The following is a 25,665-nucleotide window of genomic DNA, read 5'->3' on the forward strand; positions in this document are numbered from 1 at the left end:
CCTGCGGCCCGCCCTGACCCGCCGGCATCCGCCGGCCTCCCGAGACCGCCCTCTCCGGGCCTGGACAGCAGTCCTTCCGCATCTTCCAAGCCTTGATGAGCCAGGCTCAGCTCGAGGCCTTGGGGCGTTTCCGTGGTGATTTCTGCAGACCTTCCCACACTGAACGACAGCTCGCACGTACTCGCCATCCTCTCCGCAAGCCCCTCCGTTTGCTTCTGATACGGTCTGTAAAGTCCCTGCAGCCCTCCAGCACCGCTGTCAGCCCTGCAGGACCATGTGCTCCCCGCAAGTGCAGAATCATTTGTAACTTAATTGTGGCATTCCTTCCGTCCCATCCGCCGTATCACCACTTCTATAATGACACGTTTCCAGCACTTTCAGAAGGACCACAAGAATGTAGTCACTTGCCTAGATACTGCTACAGTGTGTCCTACAGCCCTAAACATCCAAAAATTCTGTTCCTTTTTTTTTTTTTTTTTTTTTTATCCCCACAGTCCTGGATAGATTAGAGATTCTTCTCGAAACTGATAGACATGCTTCATAACTCTCTCATTGCATCCACCATGTGCCAATTTAAGCAACTGAAATGAAAAAATGCCCTTAATTCCTCTTTCTGATGCTTTCCTTTCCCTAAATCTTCAGTTTCCCCTGTAGCCTGTTACATTTCATGTGCCCTTTTAGAGACCTCTGGGAACTCTAAGGTTCTTCTGCAAAGCCCCCATATATTCCTTCCTCTGCAGATACTCCCTAACTTTAGTGAAGTAATGAACTTGCTAAATTGGATAAGAGATAGATAAACTGGGACAGGAAGAAGTGCTGTCTTACCTCCTTTGAGAAATGCCACAGTAGTGCCTAGTCTGGCACGATCTTGATATCCTGTGGAAAGAAGTATCAGACTTCCTAACTAGCTCCTATGCCCTGCGTGCTAATGGAGGACTGTCTTACTAACACCTAAGTAACTGTAAAAGGCCCAAACTGTCTCAACACAAATGCAACAGTTGCTAAAATAAGTTTGCTGAAGTCATCTCATAACCCCTGATAATGTTCATAAACCACTTTTAACCCTCTAGCTTTCTGTATAATGTGTCCACATTCTGGGAATGGTGTGATTAAGGACTAATGTTTAAATTAGATGTGGTATTTAGCTAAAATAGCATTTGTAGGACTATTTTGTATGGTAGCAAGCAATGTGAAGGCTCACTGAAGTAGCTTGGATTTGTGCTCTCTGTTTGGTAGGTTACTTAGGGCAACATTCTAAGTACTGTGCTTTTTAAAATAGTGTATTTATTTTAGTTTATTTATAAAACACAGTATAATTTGCCAGGTATTCCATTGTACTTTATTAGTAATTCAATACTGTCATAAAAAATGAAGCCACTTTTATTTAACAGCTAAACAGTAAATTGTGCATAGGAGCTAAAACTGTATGCAGGTACATCTGTTCAATTTTTCACGGGCTGTGTGCACTGAATTATCAAGTGCCCTGTTAATACTGTAAAAATGTGCCTCCAATAAGATAAGTTTGTAACACAGTTTAATTTTTTTAGGTATCTAAAGGAATTTAGGACAGAGCAGTGCCCCCTATTTTTGCAGCACAAGTGTACCCAGCACAGACCATTTACCTGTTTTCATTGGCATTTCCTAAATCAGCGTCGTCGTAGACCTATACGAAGGCATGATGGGACTTTTAACTACAGTCCAGATGTTTATTGTACAAAATATGATGAGACTACAGGAATCTGCCCAGATGGAGATGAGTAAGTGATTTCTTTCAGTCCTAGGTGTTTATAGTATTATCAACGACATTAAGGAAAGATGCTAATTTCTCCTTAGTGAAAATGATCAATAGAATCCTGCTGGAGTTTGTTTGAAAACAGATTTCTATAAGTGATTTCTCAATTTTTCGCACATATACTTTTATATAAGCATGTGTTCTTTAGGCTATCATAGAGTTAGAACTATGATTTTGCACTGTGACGGTCTTTAAAACACCACATGAGAAACTGTTTTTCTGCTAGTATTGTTCCCTGCACATCTGTGCTAGTGTTGTTGCTGCACCTTTTCAGTTGTGATTCCTTTTTCTCCTGGTAACTTTGAAATTGACCAGTAGGTGCAAACCATACTGTATAGAGGTGGCTTCAAGACTTTAAACCCTGTAAGTTTTGTGAAGATTGATGGGAGAGTAGAGGGGAATGACTGTTTCATGATGCTTGCAGTGAGAAAAAGCAAAGGAAGGAGCTCACTGTTAGCTAGCCTGTTGGTGTTTGCATTTCGATGGACATGTGTCTCCTCTAGATAAAGGCTACAGAGGGTCTTCAGTGATCTAGAGGAGTGGTACAAGCTTTGTGGAGATGACACAGTGTGTCAGGGAGGCATATACAGAGGAGCTGGGTATATTGTGGCCATGTGTCTGAGGGGCTAACTTCATCTGTGGTGATGAAAGCAAGGAAGGACTTCTGACAAAAAAAAAAAGCAGGAAAACAGCCAGGAAATATGTAGTTATGCTGGTCAGCTGTTTTAAAAATTGAGGATTAATTATTTTGTTTTCTGTAGTGTATAGCAGCACTTGACACGGATCAAATATCTTTTCTGTTATAGGCTGTAGTCACAGAAGGGAAAGGTGGATTTTTCACAGAGGCTTTACAAACTACATGACGGAGATAAGAGAAGGTAAACAACAAAAATGCACTAGGCAGCGTGACAATATTGAGTGTTGTGCCCAAGCAGTATAAACAGCGAAAAAGTCTCTGAGGGATGCCTTAAAAGAGAACAATTAATTACCTTTTCAGGCATTTGTAAAGCATTCCGGCCAGTCCTGGGGCATCATGGGCAGTTCTTTGAAAATCAAGAAGCAAGGATAATGGATGCTCATGTCATGGATTGGTTGGGGACACAAGTTGACCTTTCATTATGGAGTGATAGATACTGATTCTAAAGGAGGGAAAAGGAAGCAATGTTTTAGAGGGGTATTAGCTGGGCAAGATTGAGTTGTTAGAAGCAAATCGGAGGAGATGTTGCAATAACTGAGATGTGAGATGGAAACCTTTTTTCTGCAATTGGATTGGAAAGTTGTCTCCTGCAGTTGCTGAAGATTACTGCCTGGTTACGAGCCTAAGTGACAGACAAGGTGATTGGATTGTTTGGCATAGTGGAAGCGCAGAGGACTTGCAAGAAATAAGACCAGTGGTGAGATTCATGCCTTTGTTTTAGCATGTTGTGCTTACAGTTTGAATTAAGTGGATGGGTTTAGGAGTTATCAGCAAAGAGGTGGTGGTTTTCAAGTTTATGTTTTGCAGTGAAATTGCCCAGGTGTAGAAGGATAAGAGCAGGGACAAAAGTCAGAGTCCTGTGAGACCCCACAGCAGAGGCATAAGAGAGTGTTGAAGTTGGAAGACGTGCTGCAGGAGGGACTGAGAGGAAAATGTGAACGTGACTGAATTCCCATAAAGAAGGGAGAACAATGTTTCAAAGGGAGAAAAAAATTAGTAACGCAGACGGTAAATTAGGAAGATGAAGGTAGATGTGAACAGAGAAAATGGAGTGTTTTTTGTTTGACTCAGTTGTAAGGTGAGATTATTGGAGACATTTGTGAGAGAAGTTTCAGCTGAACTGTGGAGTCTTTGTTTTAGATCCGATCCCGAGAACTGGTGGCTAGAAATGTTAGTCAACTATTGTAAATTGGTAGCTGACCGAAGTAGAAGAGAAGAGGCATGCAGGGTAAGTAGCTGGGAAAGGCAAGAGAAGTCAAAGGTAACTTTCTTAAACATAGATGACGCCAGGGCGTGTCTGTAGGAGAACACCAACGTTTCTGCGGACATGCTTACAGTGTGGCAGCATTTCTGTTTCACAACTCAGCAAAATAGTATTTTTTGACCCTGTTTTGTCTTCTGCCTAAAATGTAGCCTTTTATTTGGAGCAACTTCAGATTCTTATAGAAATAGGTTATAAACAGTGGTGCAAGGACACTTTCCTTTTAAGCTGTCTGTGACAACTTATTGGCACTTTTTTGGCTTTTATCTGTGTCTTTCTGTTCTGCTTATCTGAATACACGGTTAGGTTAGTGCACTTTGCAAGTTGATAGAGAGCTAGCGAGAAAGGTGGAGTGCTGACACCCACAATTGTTCTCAGGAACATACTTTCAAGAGAGTTAAAGTAGAAATTGTTGGTTTCACCCAGGCTTGACTGTGATATTTCTTTCCAAAGGTCAACTCTGATTGAAAGGAAGCCCAAAATTTTAAAGCTGTTTAGAAAAAGGCTTTTGTAAGTGTAGCAAATTAAAACAATCTGTTCTAAGGAAGGGCCTGATGAGAAAGACTAGATTTCTTGCAGAGTAAGAGGCATAGATTTTGAGATGTGAATAGTGTTCCTACCAATTTTACAAGTGAGGATAGAAGTGATACTTTTTTTTTCTTTTTTATCTGATGTATTTTTCAACTATTGTAGTCAACTGATGTCAAATGCTAAAAGAGAAGATGATTTTGGATATGTTAGTATTTGTAACGTAAGACTACTCTAAGAGTGAATGAATTAGAGAAGCCTACCACAGCAGAGCACTTCAAGTAATCATAGGAAAAAATATGTCAGTGCCTCAGGGTTGAACAGAAGTAAACTATGCAGTGGTTTTCATACCCTTAAGAATATCTAGCACTACCCTTTAAACTGGAACTGTTTTATTAAAGGATATCTTTGGAATGTTTATGATGTGAATGAATAAAAGTGTGAAAAGGAAATACACATTTCAGAAATCCGTTAACCTTTAAAGTTTTTGTGAATGTACATTCTGTTTCATGGTGTGTGCATCCGCTTACTTTGGATATTGTAGTGGCAGTTTTACTTTGTGAGATCTGTATGTAGAAAACAAAGCTATTTTCAGTAGTTAAATTGTTGTGCGTAGACTCCAATAAAACGTTACAGAGTAATGTTCTTTACTGATTTGCGATTACTAAGGATTCAATACAGTTATTTTAGGCTGGGAGATGGCTGTAGAAATATGGGCTATGAAATAGATTTGTTATTCTGTCTGGGAGCAACTTTTTTTTTTTTTTCTTTTAAATAAAAACTTTGTTCCTAAGGAATAAGTGATGTCTGAACAGCCTTAGTACCAAACTATGGTACATAAGACAAGTTTATGAGTTTGCAACTGTGTAATCTGATGATAATTGAAATCAGCCATTTTAAATCAAAATACTAGTCTTGTTTAAAGCTATATATGACAATGGTTTATACACCATTAAAATATTTCATTAATAAAGTGAAGGTAAGATCTAACATCCATCTGGTTCATTACAGGTTGAGTAGAACATCTGTTCTGTGCATATTTCAGTGTATTGGCTAGTTTGATACTACGTGTGAATAAATATTACCCTCTGTCTAAAAGCTGCTTTTATTAGGGGCTTTTGCCTTTCTGACTAAGGATCCTACAATGAACTTCAGCTGATCAAGATGTCTGTGGTTAATAGTGTATGTATTATTGTGGTATTGTATGAATAACACGTTTTCTATGTAAAACATACACATGCAGAATTGATGGCATTGTTTTTGCCCTTTGAGGTTTGCATGCTATTTAGTCTCCATGAGTCACCTTTAGACCTAGCCCTTATCTAGTTCTTTACAAGCGTTAGACAAAATTCAGGTAACGAACTGTTCCAGTCTCACTGGATAGCCTCATTAAAGCATTCTGTTAGTTTCTGGAGGAGGACTTCACCCATTATGGGATTCTTTAGGCAGCTAACAAAATGTGCAGTAGGACAGCTGTGTTTTCGATAAAATTCAGATTTCATTAGCTATTTATGGCAGAACTATTGAGTCTTAGGGCAAACAAACCTAGGTTTAATTTAGCAGAAGTAGGAGTCTTGTGACACAGTGTATATTTCTTCCCAGCTTGTTTTTGGAATCCGTGTTGTCTTTTTGTGGGAAAAATTGTGGCCTGAGTATTTCTCCCTCTCTCACATTGCATGCAACAAGTTGTGCCTAGCTTGTCTAGCAAGCTATGTCTATATTCCATGGATTTTTTTTTCAGACAGTAATTTTAAAATAATTGAATGCTTTAACATTTTTTGTGGGACCTCCGCTGATAAGGTGATTTTGCTGGGGAAGAACTGCAGATATTTAAGCAAAGATGTTTGCCCTCCGATACGGAGCCATGGACTTAGAGACAAGCAATGAGATGTAAACAGCTGTATGCTTCTTGCATGGAAGATAAGACATTTAATTCTTGTTTCCATCAGGAATGAGCAAACATAAGTAGATGAAAATGGAGACGTGAACATTATGCATGAGAATACGACAGAGTATTCTCTCTCACCTTTGTGAGGTGTGCATGTATGAGTGAGAGATTAGAGCTTGTAACGAACTGTCTGCTGTGAAAACGGAAACAGTTGACCCCTGCAAAGATTCTGCTAGTGATGGGACAGTTAGCAATAACAAAAATACAGCCCCAGACTGAATTTCCTCTTGTTTAGAGTTCTGTACAGGACTAGTGCTAGCAAAAGTATCTGGTTGACTCTTGCGGGTTTTCTGATTTTTCCATACCAGCAGCAATTCCAGCAGAACAGGAGGGCTGCATCAGTGCCATTCCTGCGTCACAAAGAAATTCTCATGAAGTTCAGCTGGGGCACTGTAATGGGTCCAACAAATTGCGTCCTGTCTTTCCATGCAGAGCCGTGAAGTGTGAAAGAACTACTTTCAGATTCGGAGTGCATCTCTGTCTTACACTGACAAAATGAGATGTAGCACTGAATTTTGGTATACCTAGTCTTCCCAAAAATTAATTCTGTTGGGATTTAAAGACATAGGCACAAATTACTAGCTGCAGCCCTTTTATCTTGTTTAACAGAATGCTGGTTTTAAGTTCATACAAGGAAGCGACTTGATTCTCAGAAGTCATAAACAGTATCAGTTCCTGGAAGTCAGCACAAGCTGCAGGTGTTTAGCACAGCAGAAAAAATGTATGATTTTGACATAAATATATAAATACCAGACTTGTAAATGTTTGCAAACAATTGCATTTATTTAGTCTAGTTTCTAAATAACCTTTTTAGAATATAGTAAATAAAGCTTAAGCCAGCATAAATTCTTATGAGTGTTAAAACCTACTTAGTGCTTCACTGTTTTCCCTCCATTCAAAGTAAAATATTTCTGTGGGACTTTTCATTTGTAATTCTGTATCACTCTCTAAGCTTTTTGGTGCGGTTTCTTTTTACTTTGGGATGGGGGGTAAAGTATTTTTTGGAGACTAGTATTTTCTCAAAAAGAGCAGAGACCAAAATTATGGTGAAATAAACTGTGAGAGAACAGGCATCCCTGTGTATATACTTTTGTGAGTTTTTAAAAATTGTTTACTATTGGTAGTTGGAATTATTATTCATACATGATGCTAGCCATTTTAAAATACAGACCTTAACTCACGTTGTTGTGTCTGAAAAATGATTAGTATATGTACAAAGATGTATTGCTGAAGTAAATATTGCTCTCTTCCTTTTAATAGACGAGTGATTTTAGATTTCCCCTGGGATTGTTCAGTAAGTTTAATGTCTAAAAAGAGCAGGCAGGAAAACAAAAAATCACTGTGCTTCAAGTACCCCTTGATTTTAGATGTTGATAACATTTAAAAAAAAAATTTGTCTCTTAGCATAGTAATGATTTGAACTATGTATCAGTATGGAAGATGTCATTCCTTAGTTCTGATGATGTTGTTGCTTACAGGTGTGCTTACTAGATTTATTAATAATATCTTTGTGAGCCAGCCTGCTATGAATTCTTATAACCTTGGCAGAGACTAAGAAATAGATCAGTGTTTTTCATTTTGAAGCTGATCTGTGATGGTGGTTTGTTTGGGACAATTTTTGTTTGAAGAATCCTGCGAAGTTACTTGTTACGAGTTAATAAGAGATGTAGTGTAATTCAGAGTTAAATTATGAAAAACAAAACTCAAAGCAATGGTCTAACTTTCCTCTTTCTATTATGTAGTTGTCCTTACCTGCATCGAACAACAGGGGATACAGAAAGGAAGTATCATCTGAGATATTACAAGACTGGAACATGCATTCATGAAACAGATGCCCGGGGTCATTGTGTGAAGAATGGAATTCACTGTGCCTTTGCTCATGGTCCACATGACCTTAGACCACCAGTATATGATATAAGGTAGTCTTGTTTCAAATTCTTCAGCCTAATTTGCAGGAAATAGCACATATCTGTTCTTACCGCATACCGGAAAATGCAGTATGCTTTGCATGAAAAATATGCTTGCTCTGTAACTGTAAATGTAAAAAGACAATTCACTGCATCACAATAGCAGCTAGAAGCACAGTGGGAAATACAAATACTAAAGTTTTGTAACTTGCAATTTTAAGAGTAATTCAACTTGCAATTTCATATGTAATTCTTATGACTGATAAAAGACCAGATACTCTGCCTTTTGTTACTTGTGCCTTGTAAATTTGCATGTGGTTTTTACATTCACAAATTTATGATTTTGTTAAGCCATCTTTCAGGTTCTCAGCTTGTGTGTTTGACATTTTGCTTACTGACGTTGAGGTTTTTTAAATTATGTTACATTTTTTCATGTATCAGTATTATTTTCTGCATCTCTAATGTATAATCAAGTTATTGTCAAAAGAAGGTGCTTCGTGAATCAGGGTAGTGGTGGTAGGTATAAGTTTTAGCTGCGGCCAAAGCTGGGAAACAAGTTGGGAGGTATTATAAATGGGTGGAAGGGGAGCTCTTGCTACAGAAAATGGTCTGTGCATATTCAATAGGAGAGGATACCAATTCCTGGAGAACTTTGAAGTCTTGGAGGGTCACAAGTATCTCTTAGTGGACACTGGAAGAGCACTCTGGGGAAGTATCACTATATGCTTGCCCTGTCCTTACACTCTTCCCTAGGCATGTGCTATTGGCCACTGTTGGAGACAGGATTCGCGGCTAGATGAACCGTTAATCTGAGCTGGTGTGGCTGCTGTTTTACATTCTTACATTTGTTATCCCGTATTCCTAGCCATCTGTTGGGAGATGATAATTCTCTCTTCACAATAATTTTAGTAAAGTTAGTACCTTTTCAGTAATTTCGTAATTATTTAAATTCGTATTTTGCTACAGAATTCAGTGCTGCATTGCCTGGTCCCATACTGTTTAGTTATATATAGCTTTTCTTTCCAGAAGACTTTATTCAATTAGCTAGCTGATGCTTCTTCTACAAGATATCTGTCCATTTTCTTTTTCTTCTTTTTAACCTTCCTCATTTAGGATATGCAGCATGATGCCAGATCAGTCTGAATACAGAATGCTTAGTACCTTTGTAATCTTTTGTATTGTATTAGAATGAGGAACTGAATATATAGCAAGACTGAAACCAAGCTCCATTCTCTAAATATCTTTTAATGTGTTACGTGATTGTTTATTGGTGATTGGCTACGTATAGAGCATCAGGAGGAGCTGAAGACATCTGTGGTGGGAGTCTATGTTCAACCTACAAGTAGGCTGCCTGAAACTTCTTTGGTGTCTGTGAAAAACAGTCATGTGCCATTGCTTCTCCTGATTTCAGGCATCCAGCATTCATAAGGAAGTCCAAACAATCAGGTCTTATTTTTCCTTCAGTGGTGTCTTTGCTCTACGATGAACACAGATATTAGGGTTTCTTCATTTTAAGTGAAGAGAAGGGAAATAACAGAATCGCTAATGCAGATGTTAGCTTTATTCCCCTTAATAGCCTTGTTCTTGTGTATATCCACCTTAAAGAAAAAGCACTGTCTTGGAACTATTTGTTTCCTTCTCATTGCCTGCACCTTTTCTGAATCTGTAGAAGAAGTATTTTGACTGTTTGAAAGGTTCTAGACTTGGCTTGCTGTCTGTCTTGTCTTCCTTTCCCTTTGAGATCTTCTTTCTTGGAGGATACTCGGGGTCTGTGAAATTGTGAAATGATATGTAAATGACATCAATAACTAGTTACCTTATAAACCACCATACCTTTCAAACTCTTCAGGGATCCTGAGTAGGAGTATTTTGATATAGGAGGTAAACTCCTTGGATATTTGTGTCTAGAGAGAGCAGTGCCAATGGAAGGTAGGGGCCTTTGATTCACCTCTGGTATTTGATTTCTCATCTTGTTTCTCTATTGCTTCAAAGTCTGCCTGATATAATTAGGCTAGAGCATCTCTTTTTAAAAATCTTTTGTACTTATTTGCCATTGTTGAATCTCTGTACAGATTAATTTTACTAAAATGGTGTAATAAAATTGTCTCAGATTTTTGGTAGAAGTTTCATACCACTAGTAGAATACCCTTTAGTTTGGTAGTAGTCATTCTGATCTTTCAGCAAGCTTGTGGTTGTTTACTTGCAGAGCAGTTGTAAAGTCTTGCAGAAGAGATTCCTTTTACTCGTAATGATTGTCATTTGTTACTAGGTCTCCTGAATGTCTTGACAAATTTTTTTACAAAATCCTACAGTGAGCCAAAAGTTCTTTGGCTCCTTTTACATAGTATAGTATTCAATAGGTGTATTTTGTACCTTTCTTCAGTCATAACGTTTCCACGGCAAAGAGTCCTATGGTGTTTAATTCTCCCTCAGAGAGGAGGGGTCCTGTATCCTGTATTTCTGATTGCCCTTATTGCCCTTTCTATATCTTTTTTTAGTTCAACCGCGTTCTATGTGGCAGTGGAATATCGTAAATTCATAGCATATTCAAAATGTCAGCACACCAGCATACAGAGGTATAGATGCGCGTTGCTGGTAGAAACATTGTGTGCATAATGCCAGCATTCCTCTGTGTGTTTGCTTTGATTTGTATGACGTGGTTATTCCCTACGATTGTTTGCCGGCTTCAGTGTAAGTAATGGTTTGAAATACAGTCTTTTTTTTTTTTTTTTTTTTTTTTTTTTTTACAATTTAGGCTTGTTAAGAGCTGGATTCAATGACAGAATTTTGATAGACTTGAACAGTGTTATACCTCTGGCAGAGAGGGTTGCTGTAGCTATACAGTTTAGCAGTGTTATTTTCTTTTCCCCATTCCAGAGAACTTCAGGCACAGGAAACCTTACAGAATGGGCAGCTAGGATGTGGTGAAGGCATTCCAGATCTGCAGCCAGGAATTTTAGCAAGCCAGGCAATGATTGAGAAGATCCTTAGTGAAGATCCAAGATGGCAGGGTAACGTTACCCTGTCTCCCTTCTCATTTTCTTCATTGGTGTTTGATCCTGGGTCTTCAGCTGTGAGAAGTTCAAAAGCCTTTTATAACAGAGTAAAGAATTGGCTTATATAAGTAGTATGGATATTTGTGAACAAGTTGTACAGTCTGTCACATTTATATTCAGATTGGATTTTGAAAATGTTTTGTTTTGAAAACCTTTAATAGGTCTTTTTCAATTTGTTTGATACCAGTGCTGCTAATCCGTGTCAATTGAATAAATGTTCTTAAAGGTTAGCAGGAGCTCCGTCTTGTTCTAAGTAGTAGTAATGATTATAGTCTTCATTTTTTGAGTCATTTGTAGACTAGTTAATGGACCATTATTCTTTGCTGAGCTTGACTAACAGGAATGAAGTAGAATATTAAACAGAAAATTGGGGCAGAATATTAAAATACAAGAATGTCTTGAAAGCATTATATTAGAGCTCTTAAATCCAATTGCCGTAGTTTTCTTAAGACTTTCAAAGTTGTTTCTCATGTTCTTGTTTTAGACTTGCTTATTATGTAGCCAAAGATGTTAGCATCAATTGCATATTGTTAGAGCTCTTGCCCAAATTTTACTTTAGAAAAGACTGCCAGGTACAATTACTTCCACAAAATTCATGTGGGGACAGTAACACAGGAAGAGGTCACATGAAGATACTGTCTCTAAGAAATGCAAGGGGAGATAATTGTATGATACTTGTCCCCTTTGTCCCCTTTTTAAAAATTTACTATAGGATGAGTTCCAACCATTTAAGTAGTAATAATCTGTAGAATTTAGTTGCCAGCTCTAGATCAAAAAATATTGGATGTTTGACATAAAAAGACTATAAAATTGACCAACTTCAATCACTTTTATTGCATTCCTTGTGTTGTGACAGGTCTGTGTCATATAATGTTGCATGGCTTCTGTCAATCCCTATAAATATGGTGAGATTGCACATAATTTCTGGGGATTGAAAATCATCCAAGTAGTGATTTCAGCCTTATTTTTCCAAGTCTTTAATTAAACTATTGAAAAGGACTGAACAAAGAACAGACTCTGTGTGATACTCTGATTAATAATCTTTGCTATCTGAAAGTATACATTGTTAATGTATACTTTAAGAATGTTTCTTCAGCTAGTTTTCCACAAATCCTACAGGAGTCTTCTGGTACTGTGCAGTTCATTTCTGAGAACATCTCAGGCTAAAAGGTTTGCTGAAGTCAAGATACAGGATATTGGCTGCTACTGTTTTACCTACATCCATTTTCCTACCTTAGGAGGAAGTTAGATTGGTTTGTCATGATCTGCTCCTCACAAAACCATGCCTGCCATTAGCTAAATTGTACCTTCTAGTTTATTTACTTGCTCCATTGGTTTTTTGAATTTTTCTGTTTCTAGACAGAACCTTGTTTGTCATCTCCTAGTTCCTCGTTCCTGGAACCAATGATGTAGAGACAGAGGCAAAGGTAGAGAAGAGGGTCTAGAATATGTCCAGGAAGATTTTACTGGACAGCCTTGCTACGAAAGCAGTTTTGATGAAATAAGGACCTGTCAACACTAAACTTAAGAGAAATCCAGATATAAAATTGTATAAGTTTTCAGTGTTTGTCTTACTAGAATGAATAATGTATTTTCATTTCCAAAATGTTAAATGTATATGATGAGAATTTCCACATAGTTTCTCTACCAATAGATTGCTGGTGCTTTATTTGAGTACTTTATTGTAGTATTACTATTGAACGTAAAATCAGTGGAGAATGCTTTATATGTAAATCTGTTAGACATATTTTTAAAAGTGCAGAAGTCAGTGTAAGTTTATAAGAATGGAGGGGTGTGTGAGTCGTAGTTTTTTTACAAAAAGCAGTGTGATACCTAAGCTCACTAAAGACACTCTGAATGCAAAAGTTAGTTGTTTATTTCTCTTAATTGTTGACCTGTTTACAGACACAAATTTTGTATTAGCCGGCTACAAGACAGAACAATGTACCAAGCCACCCAGACTCTGCCGCCAGGGTTATGCATGTCCACACTATCACAATAGTCGAGATAGAAGACGAAATCCCAGAAAATTCAAATACAGGTACATAAATACATTTTAAGAATAGACCTTTTGGTCAGTCAGACAGTTGTTCATGGACTGATCTGTTTGAGTTCTTCTATAATGCAATCGGATATTCCTAATGGAATAAAACCACATCTTCCCCAGTAGCCTTGCTGAAATTTCTTTGGGGAAAAAAAGTATCTGTTCAGAATGATCAGACAGTTCTGAAGATAAAAACTATGAAGCTGTAACGGAAGTATCCTTCTTTCTTGTGAAGAATGAAAACAATTTCTATAATTCGTAGCAAAAATTGGAATCACTAGGTCAAACCTTCTTTGTTATGAGAAGAGCAATTATAATTTCTGTCTTTTTTTTCTGGTTTTGTTCTATGATTTTCCATTTCTGAGCCATATTTGTAGGACCAAAATTGAATGCATCTCCTCTCTCACTTTTCATTATTACATCATTCATCATTACATCATTTTACATCATTCTCGTACACTGTGGTTTCTTCGTTGTTTTTAGTGGTTTTTTTTGTGCAGTGATACAAGGTTTAGAATTGATCGGCTTTGCTTGACAGTCTCAGGACTGTGAATAAATGTAATTAGACAGAAGGTAGATAGAATCCTACTAGCTCATCTTTCTGTCAGAGAATTTCCAAAAAGTCAGAGTCTGTCAGAATTTGCAACTTTATAGGTCCCAGAATCTTAAGATTTTGAGATTTAGTGGGAAATTGTTTGAGATTTCTGCTAGGAAGTAGATACAAACATGCTCTGGACATCACATTTTTTCTAGGTCCACTCCTTGCCCCAGTGTAAAACACGCAGATGAATGGGGTGAACCATCAAGGTGTGAAAGTGGGGATAGCTGTCGATACTGTCATTCTCGTACAGAGCAGCAGTTTCATCCTGAGGTAAGAACCATGTTTCTATTTATTTTTAGCAATTTCAAATTTATTATGGATTAGATTATCGATTAAAGATACTATTTATGAAAAAACTTGTGACATTTCATTCAGCACTTCTAGTCATTGAGGTATTTGCTTAAGCAAAAGAAAATTTACTAAGAAATAGTTACTTCTATTGCAGTGGTTTTCACTGGTAGGAATTTTTATTTTGCTGCTTATGAATAATTAATTAATATTGTCTGGTTTGGGGCATAAATAAATGTGTTTTCTTTTTTACCTAACTTCTAGGACTGGTAATGAAGTCACAGTAGTAGTTGCTACTCAATAGCTTGGGACAATTCTCTATTCTAAGTATAGGTAAAAAGGCTTTACTTTATTTAATTATGAGAAACTGAATTGTCAGGTGGAAAGAGCAGAAGACTCTCCTAGTGGATGAAGTAAGACACTCCAGAAGAACAAGGTGATTTTAGATTTGTCTGTACATAAAGTCATAACTTTGTTGGATGCTTGAGTGGAACAGCGAAATGCTAGGGAAGAGAGCACTGCCTTGTGATGCTATGAAAATATTAAATGTGACAGAAGACGAAAACAAACATGACATGTTGTGCTTGAAGCTGTCTGTACAACACTGGATATCTGTTTTTGTTTTGGGACCTTTCAAAGGACATGAAGAAGTAGCAGCAGGACGTAATTTCTTGCATTAGAAAGTTCAATACTTGGTAAGGCATAAGCAAAGACCGTTCAACAATTGCTGATTTCTCTTCCAATTGTGAAGATTATTGAAGGCATCTCAAGAACATACTGGGAAAGGAATTCTTAGAGTACTGACTCCAGGATTGTTGCAAACTTCATATCATGCATTCCCTATCACAAGTTGACCAGCTACGTCTTTATACTAAGTAGGTGTCAGCTATCTCTGCTCTTGAGATGCTGCTCCAGAATTTCACCAGAGATTTTACAGTCCAGATTTCTTTCAGATCATCTAGTTTCTTCTGCATCATGTTGCAGCCCTTTTCTGTAGCAAAGGTGTCTTTCTGGTTAGTATTGCTACCATACTTTTCTTTATGACAATGCTATGAATGAAAGTGCTAAAAAAAGTCACAAGGCTGAGCCTTGAGTTCTGCTACTAATTTTGTCTGGTGCCTTCCTCTTTCATACCATCCATTGTCATCTCTCATTAGTCATTTTAACAGCAGATATGTAACATTGGTAAGAGTCATATTCTTTGTTATCTTAATGAATCTTACCACATCCTTTATTGAAGTCCTTACTAGAATGACCACATTTCCATTTTAGAGGAGGACCTTTGATTTATCAAAGTTATATGGTGAGTCTACCATGATGTGCCTTTGCCAAATGTACTTTTAATTTTATCCCATTTCTTTCTGTCTTTAATCTGAATGGTGACAGACAGGATAATAGTGGACATACAGTGCCATGAATTGGCTGTTTTTGCTCTTCTCAAACATACTTGAGCTATACTTAGTATACCCCAGTTATGTGTGCTACTTCTGATGTGATAGCTTTATTAAAAGTACTTGCTAACTGCGTCTGTCTTATTTGCCAGTTTTTTAAAAATTCTGACATGACAATTACTTAATTCATTTCCTGTTCCTGGACTGACGGTGGTTTGCTTTCACATCAGCTGTAGTCACCTCAGTCTTTGTCTGCATGTTTCCATTAGCTGTGCTGCTTTTGTTGTAGCATTGAACACAATTCCTACTGATAATCAAGGCAGTTTGGTGAGGATAGTGTTATCACCTTACCTAATTTAGGTCTAGTATGTAATTTCACAGAAGCTAGCAACATGCCTCCACTGAAAGAAGAGTTTTCGTTCAACGTCATACCCTGTGATCCTTTCCCTCCTTTGCTCCAGCTCTGACTTTCATCCAGTTTTGTGCTTAGAATGGAAATTCCATACAGCTTTTGTACCTCTGACTTGAGGATTCAAGAACTCGTTTTATTCATTTCATAATTAAATTCAGCCTATTTAGTGGTGGCAATCAGTTGCCTTAATTCCTCAGTCTCCTTATTTGTCACTAACATTAGTTCACCCTTACTTTTTGATGTCCTTTAAGTTGAATTACTACTCACTTTATCCAACATTATCTTCTCTTATTGGATGTTTTCATGTACTCATTCTTTATCAAATTCAAATAAAGAATATTGTCATTTCTTCTTATCTCAGTGACTGTTTTTTGAAGAAATCTCTTGGTTATCGCATTCAGGAGTAGCTTGATTCTACTGTTAACAGACAGCGGCTGTGTTCTTTCTTGTCTGTAGCTGGGAAGTTAGTCTTCTGTAGTGATTTAATTCTTTGAGTTTGCTGTCTGTCTTGTAATATTGGTATGTGTAGATGACATGGTCATCTCTGGATCCAGTCTTTGAGGTGCAAGCTCTGCCCTGATACTATTTTGATATCTGTATTATATCACTTCTTGTATCTGTAGCATTTACTAGAAGGCGCTCCGCACCATCTGCGTTGCTCATAGGATCCAGAAGGCTATTTTTTGTCTAGGAGCTCCAACTAAGACTGAACTTCCAATTGCATAATTTGTTTAAACCATTTGGAAGTCATGTCTTCTCATTTTTTTTCTTCTGCATCATTAGCATAATATATGCAGCATTGGGGATTTATATTTAACCAATAAACAGAGAACGGGAAAGAATGGAGGTGGGCCAAGCTTCATTTCCTAGTTCAGCTGTGGTATTCACAAATGAGTCCTTTGTTTTTTGCAGTGTCTCTGAGAGCTCCCAGTGAAGTCACTGGAAAGATCAGTCCTGCTATTTTGTTTGTTAAGTGTGTCATTTGGAGGAATACTTGTCTACAGCATGGATGTTCTGTTGCATTTTTTCAGTGTTCAAGGAAAAATAAATTATTTGTAGAGTGATAAGCATCAGTAATAATTTTGTGATTTTGCACTTTACTGCAGTTTCTTAGATGATCTTTGGATTATGCATGAACTAGTAGTGAATATAACAACTAAATTTTTAGCCTCATTTCAAAATCACTCTTGAATGGGAAATTTATCTAAGGTACTTTAAAAAGCTCTAAAATAAAGAGCTTATAGAACTAGTTCTTGCTCTTTTTTTAAATACATAGTTTCATTTTTTGTGTTTGCTCTAAGGCAGGCGCCCAAGATAAACATTTTTTTACACAGCATATGCAAAAGTGCCAAAGAAGTGGCCTTCTGAACTAAGAATTATCACTTACTGAGCCGTGAATCACTCAGCTGACACTGAAAGCCAAGGACCAGAGTGCCAGGTTTTGGGGAACCAAAAAGATCCTTCTGCAATTTGCACAGAGTTGCAAATCACCAGGAATAATTTTCTGAAGAATCTATGTGCTTTTCAGTAGGTTCTTAATGTTGTTCTAATATGATAGTGTGTCAGCCCCTCCTCCAAGCCTTGTGAGATCCCGAGATCATCAAGATCCTGGTAGAGCAATAAACTGAATCTGGATCTTACTAGCAACTTGTGTACTCATTACTATAATGAACATGTCAGTCCTTACACGCCCCGTCGGGTTAGAGAAGGAGATTTGAATGTTAGGATGATTTGAGTATTAGAGGTATCCTAATGAAGGAAGTGTATTGAAAAAAACATACTGGGTTGTTTTAGGTTTTTTTCCAGCTGTGTAAGCTGCTCTAGTAGATACATAATTTCTCTTGCAAAATTTCTTAAAAGTGGTGTAAATGACTTTGAGAATTTTATTCCTGATATTTGACTTGTTTCTATACAACATGGAAAACGAAAGCAGTTAAAACACTGCTTGTCTAAAATATTATTGTTACTTGCTATTTATTATTACACAGAAGAGGATTAAGATTCTCTTGTCTCGGGTTTGTTTTCTTAAAATTCTGCTCTTCTATTTGCTTTTTAAAAATTATCATAACTGAATTTTCTGAGAAAACTGTAATATATATTGTTAGTAAACATTCAGAATTTTTCATTTAAAGGTTTTTAAATTTTCTAAGTATTTTGTCATTACCTAACAAATATATTTAGGTTAACCATCTTTCTGTTTTGTTTAGATATATAAATCTACAAAGTGCAATGACATGCACCAAACGGGTTTCTGCCCACGTGGTCCATTTTGTGCGTTTGCACATGCTGAAAGTAAGTAAGAGAACTATTATTTTATATTGGTGTTCATAAAATTGAACCATCATTTCTAAGCATCAGTAACAGAACTGACAACATCATTAATTTTAATGTGTAAATGGCATTTGAGGTCACTGTTTTTAGAAGTTTATTCCATGTTTTCTAATACTGTACGTTGCTATGGGAGCTTGCTGTATTTGCATCAAATTTGCGTCAGCAGTTAAACAGGAGGTGCTTTTCTTTACAAATGCAGCTTGTTCCTGTAACTTTTTTAGCTTAATTTGGCAATTTTTTATGCACATGCTTGAGTATTTTAAATATATTAGCTGTCCTATCGAAACCTATAGTAAAATTCTCAGGTAAAAGTTAAATATCCTTGCAAGTATTTGCAGAACTAGGGCTGTAGCTAAACCGAAAAAGAACACGGAGAAAATAATGTCAGCTGTCCTCTTTCCTCCACAGTCCACTTACATCTTCACTGTACTCAGACTGTTACATACAGAAAAGGCAAGAGGGACTGTTTTTTTTCCACGATAGCACTCATTTCTTCATTAGGCATCTGCACAGATTAATTCTGGATGTGCATCGTCAGAGTCTTTTAAATAGTGCTGTCAACTTAGGTTACCCCTACACTTTCCTTACACTCTAGAATGTGAAACGTGCAGTTGCTGCAACTATTTATGCCTTCTTTTCAGTTGTGATGCAAGGCAGAAGGCAAAACTTGAAGCATTTCTGTGTAAGTGGTTTCATATAGGTGATAAATCTTTTTTTTTTTAAATGTAGTTTTTGCTTGTAATCAGTAAAGCCTCATATTCATTCTTCAAAAAAAAAAAAAAAAAAAGGTCTGCTCCTATCTTACTTTTTGCCTTCTGCTTCTAGAGCCGGAAAGAGGGATGAGTGACTACCAAATTTGGAAAACTCCAAATTTCTGCAATTCAGTAGTGTTTATCTTATGATTCTCTATCTTATGATCTCTAATGATAAGTAATGGCAGTCTCCTCTCTCAGTTTAACCTGTCTAGGCAAATGTGATGTTCTGTACAACAACTTACGGTGACATTTGCTTATCTAAGACACTTTTCAGTGTATAGAGTCATTCTTGCTGCCCACAGCTCTTGTTTCTGAGAATCTGTGGTATGGTCAGCTTGTCTTTTAACTTCATGGGATGATCGATTTTACTTTTCTGTCGTTTAGTTACTCAAAGAAGAGGAAGGATAAATAACCTCCTGTATTTGTTTCAAGAAGCTTGTTATTCTGAGACCTGGCAATCCTTCAAAACATTATGGCATTTGCTGATGTTATTCTCGCTAAGAGATATCTTTCTAATTTTTTGCTAAACCTTCTACCCCAGCCCCATTCTTTCTTCTACTCTGTAGGATGAATTATTGTACTCTTTAAAAATCTATAACACTGAGAGAATTCCAGAGACTTTGAACATGTTAGCAGTGCTAACTGAGAAGCAGCAGCTTAATTTTCTCCACGTAGTTGCATTACATAGAATTTTATGTCCATCAAAAGAGACTTATATGGCTCAACCAGCATGCTCTGGAACTCTTTGGCTTGCATCATCTGGAATGAACACTGTGTAAGCAGGAAATCTTGACAAATCAACTTGAAATGTTGCAACAGTACCCACCCCCTGTCTCTGGTAGTCTGAACAGTCCATCAGAAGTTAGACGTTTGGTTACTATCAGCAAGAGTGCCTTTCTGCTGTTGACAACAGCTTTAAGCTTAGTTCAGCAGCTCTGACATTCTGCCTCTGTCTGTAGAATAAAATGGTTTCTGTCCTTCCATATTAGTGAAGGGGGAGAGAATGGTTTCAGAGCTGTAGATCTTATTATCAGTATGAAAAGCAAGAAACTCTTTCATAATGGATCGCCTTGAATCACAAATTATGGATGTTCTCCACCTAACTTCAGTGAAGCCCTAGCTATGTGGAACAGGTGGAGGAAGATTTTTGACCATTCATACATGTATCTCAGCAATTTTTGTCATTCTATGTGAAATCATTTGTGGAAGGACACGTTCTCTATAATAGCGCCCCTGGTCTTCCCTCAATTGCTTCCTCAGAACCAGCTGACCATTTTTTTCCCTTTGCTCCCTCCTTTGTGAAGATCATGAGGAATATTACTATCCCTTCAAGACTGCTTTTCCCTTGAGGCCCTGTCTGCAGACAGTATTGTCTTATAAATGTCACTCATTGGTTCTTCCCTGCTCTGGCTGAAGCCATAGGTCCGAAAGACACTTTGTGATGACAGGAGGGAGGGCACCTGATCCTGAAAAGTAGAGAAGTAGTGGAATTTGCAAAGCAGAGAGTAGCTAGGATATGTTGGGACACTTCGGTAACAGACTCTCTTAAAATAATTAACATCTGCCTGTGGCACTCGTTTGTCCACTGGCTGTGTGACTACAACTGGCACCTTAACAAAAAGATATATTTTTTTTGAAACATAAACACAGGCAGACTGAAATTCGGCTGGCAAGAATTTGGAAACACTTCAAAGAACACATCTGTATAACAGCTTCTGTTACTGAAGGCATTTGCCTTCAGATTGTTTGTCCAAGACTGTTCTCTTCTATTGATGCCAAGATTGCAATAATGAAAAAGCTTACTTCTGGCCTTGTGAAACCCAGGATTGCCCGGACCAGGCCTAGCCTGACCATGGTAACTCTTACATTCATAATACCCAAACCTCGTTAGTGCAAATTCGAAGGAAGCTATATAGCTGAAAAAGTTGTACAACCCTTTTTCTACATAACATCCTAGGCTACTGATATGTAATCCCTGAAGCACCCCAGCACTGGCATTAGATAGTTGAAATTATTTTTCTCTGTGCTGATCTCCAGAAGCTTCAGTGATCACCATGAGACAGGCCACCATGTGAGATTTGCTTTTCTGTCAGTTACAACCTCCTACAACAGCTGTAGGTCTTTGAGAAAATATGGTTAGACTTGGGGAGGCTTACACTGTAGAATTTGTAACTTTTGTGCGGCTGGCCACAAACGATGACGTTCACTCTTGGAAGAGATTAGAATTATGTAAAAGCACACATTCTGAATTTAATATGTCTGTCTGACTTAATAAGCAGAATAGCAAAAACTAATCCTGCTATTCTCCCTAAATACCTTGGAAAGAGAAAGGAGAGATTATTTGGAATGTTTGGAGAGCAGTTTTATACTACCCTTTTAGGGTGTTATGACTACTTATACTCATTTACAGAATATTGGACAAGTATATAGTCAGGAAAAAAAAGCTATTGAAGATTTAAGAGAGAACATGCATCAGATAGTGCTTTTCCTATGACGGTGTGAGGGTTGACTGGACATAAGATGGCTGACGGGACTTGCTCTGGGCAAGCAGCTATACAATGAGATGATATGTAGTGAAAGTGAGAGTAAATTACAAAAAGTCAGCGCATCTGTTTCTGTCTTCCCAACTGTTCTTTGCACGCTCATTGTGTAGGAGGAACAGCAGAGGTCTAGTGACATCATCTTTGCAATCCCTATGGTTTCTTTTTCCTTCTCTTTTTTTTGGGGGTGTGGCTGGACTGGATTTATGTGTATCGTGGTACCTACTCGTTGCTTTTTCCTTTCTCTTTTGTGAGCCATGTCCCTATTTTTGTAATTGGAAATATTTGGTAAAGCATTGGACTCTATAGTCAGAAGACTGTGGAGTTTTGATAAGTCAAATGCTGGATAGAAAAACCCACATCATTGGAAAGAGTCCTCAGCTGCCATCTCCATTAAAGAGAGGTGCCTGCGTGTCTCATTCTGTTTCCTACTACAGATTGCAATTTCGTACACTCTACCAGAGCTACTTATAGTTTCTATTAGAGAGAAATATTTAAATTTTATTTTTAACTGTAGTTTATCATTACCCCTTCAGAAATGCAGTAGTCGCTAGAGATTAAAAAAATCTCACCATACCTTTAGAATTCTGTTTTCAGTTCTGACTTCCTTACTTTGATGTCTTGTGTGAATGGATTATGAGGTGAGGAATGTTTTTAACGGTAATTTCTTACTAAAGTAATTAACTCATTGTTTGCCTGTAAAACTAAAAGTCTACATCTCCTTGATATATTGCACTTTTCAAGAATCAAATGTCTAAGATTTTTAATACTTTAACAAAGTAACATTTGGGGAATATCAAAGGAATTTTTCAGTCACCTTGAGCTGAGTTTTCTGATATGAAAATTAACAAATCATTGGTCACAATTTACGTATAAGTTAATAATGAACTTTCTCAAAGGTTATTGTTCCTTTTTAAGTCAAATAGTACAAGTCCCGTATTCTCTTCAAATTGTTTTATGATGAAGTCAGTTGGTTCTAGACTGGAAGAAGAAAACAAAGAACCATGTAATTATGATGCCATTGTTACCTTTCCCATCAGGAGTTCTAAAAATATTATTTTTACGCCCTGGTGTGATACAGATTCTGGAAAATAAGGCAAAATCTAGAATATTTTAAATGTATGAATTTCAATCTACCTCCCACCAATTTTTGATGGAGCAAGTAAATAAGAATATCCCATTTGTTAGTAGCCACAAATACATAATGGTGAATTATGTTATTCTTACCTTGCCTTTATGCTTATATTTAAAGAAAAAGAGAGATTTCTTGTGTGTGATTGATGTTTCCATGTGACAGGTGCTGTGTTTGATACTAGGTATGTAATTGTTAAATTCACACAGCTAAGTATCAAATCTGTGTGTAATTTGTTGGGGATTCCTTCAACAGAGGACACCATGAATGTAGTCATACTGCAAACTGGTTGTCAGTCAAAGCCAGGCGCTCACCTGTTTCCAACAGACAGCATAGGAATTGCAAATGAATGGAGCAGCAGTCTTAACTCCACAAACAGCATTACAAATAGCAGTGTGCAATCTGGAAATGTAAGTGTAAATAATTCTGGAAAAGTTACTGATAATAATCACTGTGCCAATATACAATGTTTATTTTACTTCTTAAACATGTGGGGTTTTTTATAGCTGTGTACTTCAGCAAAAGAGAAAAGAAACCACAGCTATAGTAAATGTCAGGCAGTAATATTTAATTGGTACTGTAAGCCTAAATGGAATGTCTGCCCTCGTCACCATATTTAACTATGTATTATTTGTGTTTTCTGTTCTTGTTTTTTTGTCTTTATATGCAATATTTTGAATTCTACAGTGGGGAACATCATTATTAATCAAATATATAACTACAGGACAGCTTAATTTACATATGTCTCTTTTTTCTGTAGGAAAGGTTTCATTCATGGAAGATCTTGTCTGATCCCAGCCCTCTTCTCTGCCTTAATTTGTTAACATTAAGAATGAAGTGATGTCCTACCTGAATATGCTTTATACTTAAAACTTCTGATGCAGTACATGCAGCGTGTTCGGTAGTAGAGAGCTGGTTGATTACAAGGGTGATAAATGTGGTTTATATTAACGAATTTTGTCAGTTAAGGATGGGGGAGAGGAAGGAGGAAGGTACATTGCAGAGCTTTTATTATCTTCCTTTTAGTGTCAGTTGGAATAGATCCTTTTGTTAGGTTTTGTGTTTGTTGCAGAATAATATATAATGATAGTGAAGTCTCTCTTATTCTCTCCTGACTTGTGTTTTTCTTACCTCATTTGCAGTGCAGAGTCATACGTACAGACTCATTCCCAGAATTTTCACTTGTAGCATTCCAGCACTGTTGACCTATACTGTTTGGTTAGAAACCAGCTAAAAGGACGTATTTTAAATAACGGTTAAAAGGAGTTGCCAATAAATAGCGCAGTTGTTAAAACTTCTGGGTTTCTTTCATGTAGCTTTGTATTGCAGTCCTGTAGATTGAGAACAAAGATACCAATACACCTACATGTTATCTTAGGTTCCCAGTGCAGAAGTCTGCTTCTGTATATGAAGGGTTCTGAGGGAGGGTCTGCCTTTTTATTTTTTGGAAGCTAATTTTGTTGTTGCTAAGATTCTGAAGCTTTCAGGAGAGACCCATAAAAGCATCTCTTCTCCCAGAAATCTCTTAGCCTTTCATGAATTATTTAGGTGCAGCTGAAAACACTAGCTCTTCTTATATGCCTTCCAGCTGTGGGGAATCTTCTTCCGTATACATGCATTTTTCTGTTAGTTATTAGGAGTCTGATGAACATTGTGTACATTTTCCATTCTCTGCTCAGTGACTCTCTGCCTGCTCTAATGTTCAAGTGTGAAAATGGAAAAGTTGACCCTACTCCCTTCCCTGTACTTTCTACTTAAAGTTTTATTGCAAGCAGCCACCTTTTTTCTGATGTTGGCAAAATGTTCTGTCTTTCACTTGGCTACTTACCTGCAGCATTGTTTGATGCACTTACATTATTTCTTTTTCTGAATATTCAGTTCCTGATTTTTCATTAGCAGATTGGTCTGCTGGTTTTCCATGTTTAATTTTTGAGTTTTGTTGCTTGCTTTCTTTCACCTTCCCCATCTGCTGTAAACTGCTTAATTTTAGTTTTTAAGTAGTCCATCTGTTTTCCTCCCTTTCCCTATTTTCCGTATGCCAGCAACTTATTTACATTCATGTTTTGTGTTTTTCTCTCTGTTCCAATACGCTGTCTGCCTTTCTGTCCCCTCCTTCATCTTCATTCTCATCACTGTCAGACACTGGCCCTGAGTAAACTTGATTTTACTGATTTTTATCATGATGAAATTAGACTTTTTATGCCTTTTGTTCTTAGTGTCTTCAAAACAAAAATCTCACTATTCATCTTCCAAAACTTCTTTCACATATCCTCTTGTAGTGTGCTGGGACAGTATCCATTTTATTTGCTTCTAGAGGAAAAGGATTATGTAGTACCTGAGAGACTTAAACTCAGTTCTCTGCTTGATCATAAAATTCCTCTCTGACTGTGAGCAAGTTGCTTAGGTCCCCATTTCTAGAATGTGGCAATACTATTGCTCTGTCTTATAAATGTTATTGGAAGAATGAGTCCATTAAGATTCTGCATGATGCAGGCTGATAGGGAGGGAGGCTGTATAACTGTTTTGAATATACGCCTTCAAGAGGGTCTTCCTTATAATTTCTTCTGTTGCAGTGGTAAATTCCTGTATCTGAACTCCTTGGTTATGGGAAATGATAGACAACGTTTCTTGAATATTTCTGTGCATACAAGTCATAATATTTGATCCATGTTTCAGATACATTGCTTGTGCCATTTAAACTTTGATGCCCTGCTTGGTTAATGAAGTTGGTTATGTTACCATTTCTTCATGTTTACTCATATTTCCACTACTCCTTGCATGTCTGTCCATGAATCTACAGCTATGTAATGTTTCATCATCCAGTGTGCTAGGCACCCCTTTTCCTCAGTCACTTTTGCTATCTACCCCTTTCCTCAGTCACCTTTGGCAAAATACTCTTTCTGGCATGCAGTCCTCTGCATCCCATACGTATGCATCATTCTCAGCCATAAGCTTCTGCCTCCCCTGAATTTCATCCCTTCA

The 25,665-nt window shown here is 37.3% G+C and overlaps 1 protein-coding gene across 1 annotated transcript; it reads left to right on the plus strand.

The window, feature by feature from the left end:
- Nucleotides 1-95: 95 nt before the first annotated feature.
- Nucleotides 96-23,093, plus strand: LOC104466879 (putative E3 ubiquitin-protein ligase UNKL; the record flags this gene model as incomplete). The annotated part of the gene is made up of 8 exons (XM_010080436.1): nt 96-223; nt 1,548-1,757; nt 7,969-8,145; nt 11,011-11,144; nt 13,095-13,230; nt 13,987-14,104; nt 18,133-18,217; nt 22,924-23,093. Coding segments are annotated over exons 1-8 (1,158 nt in total), but the record flags the coding sequence as incomplete, so codon positions are not given.
- Nucleotides 23,094-25,665: the final 2,572 nt, after the last annotated feature.

This window comes from Pterocles gutturalis, unplaced genomic scaffold (genome assembly GCF_000699245.1).
Source record: "Pterocles gutturalis isolate BGI_N339 unplaced genomic scaffold, ASM69924v1 scaffold16924, whole genome shotgun sequence".
Taxonomy (NCBI): domain Eukaryota; kingdom Metazoa; phylum Chordata; class Aves; order Pterocliformes; family Pteroclidae; genus Pterocles; species Pterocles gutturalis.